General features: G+C 35.6%; 1 protein-coding gene across 1 annotated transcript; it reads right to left on the bottom strand.

Moving 5' to 3' along the window:
- Positions 1-3,231: 3,231 nt before the first annotated feature.
- On the bottom strand, positions 3,232-9,236 carry LOC149416306 (serine protease inhibitor swm-1-like). The gene is made up of 4 exons (XM_089641617.1): positions 9,151-9,236; positions 5,966-6,035; positions 5,450-5,632; positions 3,232-3,643 (listed from the first exon to the last, which is right to left on the bottom strand). The coding sequence occupies exons 2-4, from the start codon at positions 6,024-6,026 to the stop codon at positions 3,366-3,368; spliced, it is 522 nt and encodes a 173-aa protein (XP_089497743.1). The 5' UTR covers positions 6,027-6,035; positions 9,151-9,236; the 3' UTR covers positions 3,232-3,365.
- Between the last annotated feature and the right edge of the window lie 507 nt (positions 9,237-9,743).

Raw genomic sequence — 9,743 nt, 5'->3', positions numbered from 1 at the left:
CATGGCCCCATGTTCAATATTTGAATCAGTATTTTTTGTAATGGTATCACTCAATTGTCGGGTCTCCTACCAGGGAGCAACTTGACAAATGTAAATTATCTCTCATAGCGAGGTTGAGGACCGACTGATATTTGGAGCTTATGAAAAAAAGATGAGTGGAGATAATAGGAAGAATGTTGCAAAAAAGCATTTGAAATGGAAAATGCATTGAGGAAAGCATTTAAAACGCAAAATGGTTCTTAAAAAAGCATTTAAAATGCAAAATGGAAATTACCCATTTTGCATTTCCATTTGAAATGGATTTGTTTGAAATAAAACATATCTCTGGTTATAAATATATATATATATTATATACAAATGTTATACATATCGCAGCTGCCGTCTGGTCCCCGAAATCTCCAAGTATGTGTTCTGTTTCCTGGGAGAAAGGGCTGTCGTCGGACCAATGCAGCTCAAAATGACCTTCGTCTTACCTAGAAAAAGACAAAATTTGAAACCAATGCTTAAACTATTCTAGTATTGTACACGTATTTAATAAATTTCATGGATAAAATTAATTAAAAATATTTTAAGAAAAAGGGGACATTTATATTTCGCCACTAATTATTGTTTGTAATAGATTGATTCACTGTCGAACTTTTGAACCTTCTTATATGGAAAAAATCGTGTTTTATGTAGTTTCTGCAGAATTTTTTGGGACCGAAAACAAAACTTCTCGAGCGAGTTTCACTGTAATATAAATTAGGTGTATACCTTCAGAATATTCCTTCAAATGAGGATTCCACACTGTTAAAGTGTACTGTAGGTGACTTACATCTTATAAATATATTAGTTAAAGAATAAGAAATTTAAGTGTTAATTATTATTGCCACAGCACTAGAAGTTACAGAAACTCTAGAAGCACTAGAAATTCTCCTGCAAGGGTTTGATATAATTTCCACAGCTTTGTCGTCAGCAAACATCATTGAAAATGCTGGTTAAATCTGAATAAGGTAATTACATTATGCAATTCTGGAGAGGTTTAAATGACCTTGTTTGATGTAATCGTGGCTTTGTTTATCAATTTTAGCATCCTAATACGTGGTATAGGATCGCGTCGGAATACAGATAGGTCTGAAAAGGAAAATTAATAGCCAATGAAGTACATTCAGGAATCAGGAATATTGTATCAAAGAACAAGAAGTTAGTACCTGTATTTAACAACTGGATCGGGTCCTTCTTTTAATTGGTGGAGATAGACAGGATATTTTATGATGATTGGAAGATTAAGCGTTGGCAACGCATTCTTTTTTAATCCCAAAAGTACCTTATTTTTGCTTTCAATCGCGAAATGACACCCACAAACAAACCTATTTCTTGCTGCTTCTTGCTAGCACCGGATTATCGAATCCGTTTGAGCAACCTTTAACACAACACGGCATTAATTTATCACCTTGAAGAATTCTAGCACGCATCATTATTTTTAGATTGGTGAAAGAAAATTCAAAATATTTACGCTAAAAGCTTAAACATCCCAAAACTTCAACTGACTTCAACCTTCGAAATGGCGTCTTGGAAATTACCGTTAATTTTTATCGGAGCATAACCCATGCTTAGCTTCTCTTTCTGTTACACAAGTCGCTATGGTAGAGAGCGAGAGATCAAACTACAATTTTTGCTCTGAGCCAATGAGATCTGAGCTTTCAGCCACAACAGCTTTGTCTATAAGAATTTGGGTTGGGGATAACTCCTCCCATCAGGGTTGCAAGGTCAGACTGACGTCTGGCTTTATTTTGAAAATCGAGTACAATCAGGGTTGCCAATACAGCTGTTATAAAATACCCACAGTAGATATCACATTCCACCTAAATTATATTGAATGTAGCATTTATTTATTATTATCGAGTAATTTTGGGATTTTCTCATCCATTCAGGCTTTAAAAAACGATTTTTCGTTTAATATTTGCCGAAAGTAAATTAAATTTGAGTGACGGACAAATGAATCCATCCCTACTGATGCGGTGCAAGGCGATGTTCTGGAACAGTGCTGCTGGAGAGATCAAAGGGTTTCTCTCAACCAGCCTCTCCCGATCCAGCCCGCCACGCCATTGGTGAGCAGATGCATCCGCCGCACAAGACACGGACAAACGTCACCCCCATGAACCAGGGCACCCCTGCTAAGATACCAAACGTAGCGAACCACTTGGGGTGACCTATGGCAGAGGTTTTGGTTACCCTTTAAGTGGTTCCCGGGGCAGAGGTACCCACACCTAACAAATTGTTTTTCTGCACTATCCACTGCTCGTGAACTTGTTGACAAATGAAGATGAGTGAACACAAAAGTAGACCTACCCATTTTTACTCTTCGGCCTAATCATGCTGTCTCTTTCATACATTTCGACATAGTTCATTTCAGTTACCATATAGATCGAAATGAAAAGGAAAGAACACTGTAAACCCAAACTGAGTACCTAACGAAAATCAGTGGAACAATTTTTTATTTTAGTTTTTCTATTCTTCTGTTTAAAGATCAAATGTTTGTCAATATGTAGGTCCAGGTATATTTCTATGTGCTGTTTAAAGATCAGATGTTTGTCAATATGTAGGTCCAGGTATATTTCTATGTGCTGTTTAAAGATCAGATGTTTGTCAATATGTAGGTCCAGTTATATTTCTATGTGCTGTTTAAAGATCAGATGTTTGTCAATATGTAGGTCCAGGTATATTTCTATGTGCTGTTTAAAGATCAGATGTTTGTCAATATGTAGGTCCAGGTATATTTCTATGTGCTGTTTAAAGATCAGATGTTTGTTAATATGTAGGTCCAGGTATATTTCTATGTGCTGTTTAAAGATCAGATGTTTGTCAATATGTAGATCCAGGTATATTTCTATGTGCTGTTTAAAGATCAGATGTTTGTCAATATGTAGGTCCAGGTATTTTTTTAAGTGCTGTTTAAATATCAAATATTTTGTCAATATGTAGATCCATGAATTTTCCATTTTCTATGATGTGTACATTGTTTTCTTTTATTTGTAATGATTTATGAGACGAATTTTTATTTCAATGGGGATACAATATATCGTGTATCCATTTTGTTTCTTTAACAGCTATTGTAAGTTAATTTTTAATTTACTAGATATTAAGATCCATTAAAGACTTAAGACTTTGCCAAGCCAAAATATTACAGTTGTTAATAATTGATATTATATTAGCATATTAAATAAATAAGCGACAAATAAAATAACAAAATCATAAGACCAAGTTTTTGATGTATTAAAATTTTCATAAAGTAAAATTCAATAAAAATAGGCACCTGTTATAAGTACAACAATTTTGTTCAAATTTTCGCCCAAGTCTTGAAGACATTTCAAATTAACATTTTTTTAAGATGTATAGTTGTTCTGTCCATCATCTTCTTGGTCGTCTTCGACTTCTTCGGCACTACCAGCCGCGCCGAAACCGGCTTGTCGGAGTCTGATTCCACAAAGATCCTCGGGCACGCACACGGGGTCACGTGAACTGAGCTTCAACCAGCCGGGCGGGCACTCGCATCCGTTAACCTCACAGGGGGTAGGGCAGATACTGTAGTCGGGATGTGAGCACGTGCCGCCCGGGCATCGGTTTGCGCACGGGACGCGCACTGCGTTTCTGTCGGGGCAGGCTGGAATAACAAATCAATCTATTATACTGAGGAAACATATATATTTCTTTAAAAATGTTAGGAATATTTTAAATAGGAAACAGCTGAAACAAGTTTACTGTGCTCTTGTACAATCAACTCTGGAATATGGTATTTTCAGTGTACCGAACCGCAGATGGATGTACCTAATAATTATTAAATAATTAAGAAAATGAATATTCTGACATCACACATTTTACAATGCCGAGAATTTAAAACACCATACACGTGTCATATCGCCATTTCAAGGATGAATTACTCGCACGATAAAACTGTGGGACTTTAGTAATTAATTCTGGGCGCTATGACGACTTATAATATTTCTGTTTAGATATAAGATAATTTCTCCACTAGCTCCATCGATAAGAGCAATGAGAAAACTTCTGGCAATATGCGAAGCTTACGTTGATAGTCATGGGCTGATGTACAATGCTAAAAAGTCATCCCTGCTGATATTTAAAGCAAATACTGGTCCCACTGTCATTCCACCCATACGTCTCGGCGGGACCAACCTGAAAATTTGCAGCGAAATCAAATATTTGGGGCATGTCATCACCGATGACCTAAATGATAAAAAAGACATAGAACGTCAAAGAAGAGTACTGAGTTTGCGAGCTAACATGCTTGCCAGAAGATTCAACAAATGCAGTCCTCCGGTGAAGAAGCAACTTTTCCAAACATATTGCATGAGCTTCTACACTAGTGAGCTATGGACGACATATACACAAGGCGTCATGAAGACACTCCGAGTACAGTACAACCACGCATACAGAGCCCTATTTGGCCTCCCCTGGCGATGCAGCGCCTCACAGATGTTCACCGAAGGGTGCATGGGTTCGCTGCTTTGATGCGCCACAGAATAGCCGGGACGAGTCAGCGCTACCAGAGATCGGACAACACTCTTGTCCAGGCCGTTGCCCAGTGGCAGGGAGCGCCTCTACACCAGAGATGGAGAATTTCACTCAAGCCACCATAAAGTCCTAATGTGCTCATCAATATATTGATTTATTATTTATTATTTTTATTTATTTCTTTATTCATTATATTTTTATGTATTAACTTAAATGTAAACTTTTATGGCAGGCAGAGCATTACACACACCGCTCTGTCCAGCTGAAATAAACATTATTATTATTATTATTATTAGTATTAACAAGTGTACAAATTGTTGAATTCGAACCCAATAAATACGCAAACAACTGGCCCAACCAGTCAGTTGTCCCACGACATTCTCAAAGTTGTTTCATTGCAAATCCTTACCTAGGTACCCCCGAGAGGAGACCGGCATTTTACAGTCAATGTCACTGGCGTAGGTGTCCAGTACAATCAGTTTGGGTAGGTACTTCCACACATACTTGCCTGGAGCCTTTAGCAAGGATTCAAAAAATAATTCTGAAGGTTATTCTAACACACTTTCACAGCAAATTTTGAATATGTGCTTTTATGTATCAAAAAAGTTCAATTTTCTTGGAAGATTAAGAAATAAATACAGAATTATTCTCACAGAACATCGCCTTGCAAAGCAGCGGGAGGGATGAATTCATACGTCCGCAACTCCTGGACACACTGACCCAAGATTCCTTCCCATCCCTGAAACCCTTTCCTTCTCAGAACTTCCTTGACTCCTTTTTCTTATTTTTGATCAGCTTCTCACAGCATCCCAAAGGTGACGAGGAAATAAGGCCCTGTCGGGAATGATTTCCTCGAGGCCTCTTAAGTGTATCTAATTTTAAAAAAATCATTATTTATAAACCCTAACAAGGGTTTTTTTTGTCAAGTTTGACTTACTTTGAAGGAAACAATCTTCTGGCCAAACGCATTCGTTGTTGTCGTCCCTGACTTCACCGGGGTAGCAACGGCAGCCACCCACACAGGGATTTGGTCGTGGTAGGAAAGGTGATTCTCCGCGCCGGATTCCTATACAGGTTTGGTCTCGTGTACAAGATCTCCATCTCTCATTCGGGCCGCACACTGAGGAAAAAAAAAATTACAAATATAATCGTGTAAATTCTGGCACATTATGTCAAGCGATGGCTCAAAACAGTCAAAACGTTCTTGCAAATTTAACATATTTTGCCAAAAATCTCTCGAGTGATTAACAGTCACCATGGCTATAAGAAACTAAAAATTAATTTGACGAGAACCGATGTCTTAGCCTAAACTTTTTTGGAGCATTGTACCAGTTCTTTTGGATTGTAAAAATTACAATATGGTTTCCTATTCATTATGGTGTTACAATTAAATAAATTCCCTGCAACGTGGCCTGTTCAATCCCATTTAAGTTAGCCGCTGTACTGGACTAACCTAACTGGGCGAAGGTTGAGGCCATCACACAGGCCAAAGTCAGCGCGAAAAGGAACTTCATGATGATATCCTGAAAAAAGAAAAGTTATTAATAATTGAATCGATGACGGACACTTGAATTCCAGCCTACACCTTCCTGGGGGTATAGCACAGTAAAATCGATAAATTTACAATATTGGATCGATAGGCGTAACTGCTGGTGATTTTATACCTATTTCCCGAGCACAGTCGCACTATTGATATCCAGACAAATATTGGTCATGCAAATCGATGTACGGGGGTAACACTGGCTCGTCTGTTTATGAATTGAATAGAACACAGTCGAATTGAAATAATACCTTTATTATACATTGGCAGTCCGCATGTATTTTTTCAAAGTGAAAAGGAAGTTAACTTATTGATACGGTCATTAGTCAAAACTAACAAATTTTGCTTCTCAAAGCTGGAACGGAATCAATTGATCAGATGAATTATTTAAGTCAATGGATCGTGTATACGATTGCTTTTAGTTCTAAGAGCTTAGTTAGTTCACCCCCACTCATATTGATTAGCTGGTTATATTGCATAACGAAAAACATTATCCAAAAAGTTATAAATATTGACAGCTTATCCGATACCTTGGGGGTCGTGCTAAATGTTGTGGCTTTTTTCAACCGACCGGTCAGGAGAGATGTGCGCATTGCTACACATTTCTTAGTGTCAGCTACACTACTCGCTTCGACGCTTCGACGAAGTCCTCGACGAAGTTAGCCGAAGTTCGAAGTGCGTGCCCACACACTCGTGCAACTTCGCGAGTAACGCTTCGAGTCCTTTGACTCTGAGATTGATTTACCGACAACAATCGGAAGTCGGGCGAAGCGAAGCGAAGTTGCCCGAAGCGAAGTGAAGTTCGTGCCCACACTATCGTATTCGGTCAACTTCGATCAACTTCGCGAGTAGTGTAGCTGGGCTTTTTAGACTGATTCGTGGATGGCTTGAAAACTCGGTCATCATGGAGAGCATTCATTTCTATGTTCCCGATGGTTATCTCCGTCACCGACAACATAGACTATTCTATCTCCCGGCCTGCAGAACTAACTTGCCAATGGTCATGCCTGTGGGGAGAGCAATCTTGCTGTTGAACAGAATCAATTCGGATATCGACATGTTTAGCATCAATGAAGCTTCCTTTAAAAGGCAAGCTCTATTATCACTGGTATAGTTGATATTCACACTGTTAATATTAATCTATGAATTCTTATTATAAAAATATTTTAAAAACGCATTGAAATTAACAATTTTGTAATGTTTTTGAAATGAATAAACAAATTTAATTGAACTGAATTTAATTGAATTGAATTGAATCCCTGCTCTCATTTACAGAAAAGTTTTAGATCAGGATACTTTGAAAATAGAAAATGTGCTCAAGAAAGAGACTTCTTCGGCCCAAGGAAAAGACGTTCAGTTGACGGTTCAAGGCTAGTCTGGGTAAGGTAATGACCAGGTGGGGAAGTAATATTGAACGTAATCATGAACGGTTAAGGCGAAGCACTGCAAAATCATGTGTTTTACGATTTCAAAATTTAATTGCCAAATTATTTTTAAATTTTCCGTAAAAACAAATACTGTTTTAAAAATTATCTTTAAAATAAACGTTACAATTTCTAAACAAAAAAATTTTAACATCGAACGTGAAAAATGCTGTCAAAAACGAAAACCAAATTTTTACTTAATTTTGTACCACAATCGTAGAAAACATTAACTCGATATATCGGAATTCGTAAGAAAATTGGTGATAGCGACGCGAAATATGAATTGTTAAATTTGGTTATTTTTAGGATTTTATTAATGGCTTTCATTATAAATATTTGAGAGGTAATACAAAACAGGATTGGAACAATTTTGGCATAATTCAGCTTTTTATATATAATAACGTATAACTTTGCACGTATTGACTATGTTTGGGTCCACAATCGACATATGCCAGGGAGGCACGATTCTCGACAGTAAGAAATCTCAGAACTGCTTCGCATTGTCTTTAAATGGGAATGAACTAGATCATTTAGCATTCAACTTGATTAATATTTAGAAATGAACTAGATCATTTAGCATTCAACTTGATTAATATTTGGAAATGAACTAGATCATTTAGCATTTAACATGATTAATATTTGGAAATGAACTGGATCATTTATCAGTTGATCATTCAACTTGATTAATATTTGGAAATGAACTAGATCATTTAGCATTTAACATGATTAATATTTGGAAATGAACTAGATCATTTAGCATTCAACTTGATTAATATTTGGAAATGAACTAGAACATTTAGCATTCAACTTGATTAATATTTGGAAATGAACTAGATCATTTAGCATTCAACTTGATTAATATTTGGAAATGAACTAGATCATTTAGCATTCAACTTGATTAATATTTGGAAATGAACTAGATCATTTAGCATTTAACATGATTAATATTTGGAAATGAACTAGATTATTTAGCATTCAACTTGATTAATATTTGGATATGAACTAGATCATTTAGCATTCAACTTGATTAATATTTAGAAATGAACTAGATCATTTAGCATTTAACATGATTAATATTTGGAAATGAACTAGATCATTTAGCATTCAACTTGATTAATATTTGGAAATGAACTAGATTACTTAGCATTCAACTTGATTAATATTTGGATATGAACTAGATCATTTAGCATTCAACTTGATTAATATTTGGATATGAACTAGATCATTTAGCATTCAACATGATTAATATTTGGAAATGAACTGGATTATTTATCAGTTGATCATTCAACTTGATTAATATTTAGAAATGAACTAGATCATTTAGCATTTAACATGATTAATAATTGGAAATGAACTAGATTATTTATCATTCAACTTGATTAATATTTGGAAATTAAATTTAATGCGCAAACCTCTTGTTTGCCCATCCCGAGGTAAAAGTAGATTGCCCATCGGTGGATTAAATAACAATTATATTTTTTATCTGAATAAAGAAAAAAAATAATCTAGGTAACCATTCAAGTTAAAAAATACGTGGAAACGTATTTTTTGGGTCAATTTTTAATATTTTAATAATAATATTTTTTAGGGCATGAGTGTGCGTATTGTGTCTTGAAGAAACATAGTTGTGGGAGGATATTAACAATAATTAGTTTGTATTTCTGTTTCTCTTACCTGTGATCTCTTCAATTGAATTATCTTCACCCAATTGAAGCGAGCTTTATATACTAAAATGCTTAATTGATATTTTGTACGACAACGCAATAAAATTACACTCATAATATCTATTTCCATATGCACTTATTTGCATTTATATTTGATTTATTTCTCATTCAATATTGTTTCACATGTGTTTATATTGTAATAAATACTCAGTGGTCTGATGAAAATCGCAATGTCACAGGATGTACACCTAGATTTTTAAAAATATTTTTTCGTGCTTTTTCTTTTTCAACTTTCGATAAAATTTCAAGTTGATTTTCAAATGGTTTTTGGGTTTGGGAATGTTATTCCGATCATTTGTCATTTAAAATGGTGCTGATTGACAATTATTGACAATTGATGGGGAAAATGATGAGTATTTTGACTGAGCGCATAAATGCCATAGACAAGTGCCATTGGCGCAGCCTGATGATCGTATCGCTGTGCGATTTACAATCGTTTGTTAAATTGCTTTATCTATAGAACCCTTTGTAATTCCATTTCATGACGAAAAGACATTTGTTTTATTTAGGACTACATTATATGTGTAAAATATGTACAAATGT

Source organism: Hesperophylax consimilis, chromosome 17, assembly GCF_061612785.1.
Source record: "Hesperophylax consimilis isolate HC1 chromosome 17, BYU_Hcon_1.0, whole genome shotgun sequence".
Classification (NCBI taxonomy): domain Eukaryota; kingdom Metazoa; phylum Arthropoda; class Insecta; order Trichoptera; family Limnephilidae; genus Hesperophylax; species Hesperophylax consimilis.
The sequence above is the reverse complement of the archived record's forward strand: the minus strand, read 5'-3'. Positions and strand labels throughout refer to the sequence as shown.

Excerpts from the sequence above, each read along its gene's own strand:
- LOC149416306 (XM_089641617.1), bottom strand. The coding sequence starts at position 6,026 with ATGAAGTTCCTTTTCGCGCTGACTTTGGCCTGTGTGATGGCCTCAACC. Across the intron at positions 5,633-5,965 it reads CTCAACCTTCGCCCAGTTAG|TGTGCGGCCCGAATGAGAGA; the intron begins GTTAGTCCAGTA and ends TTTTTTCCTCAG. Across the intron at positions 3,644-5,449 it reads AGAAGATTGTTTCCTTCAAA|CCTGCCCCGACAGAAACGCA; the intron begins GTAAGTCAAACT and ends TTGTTATTCCAG.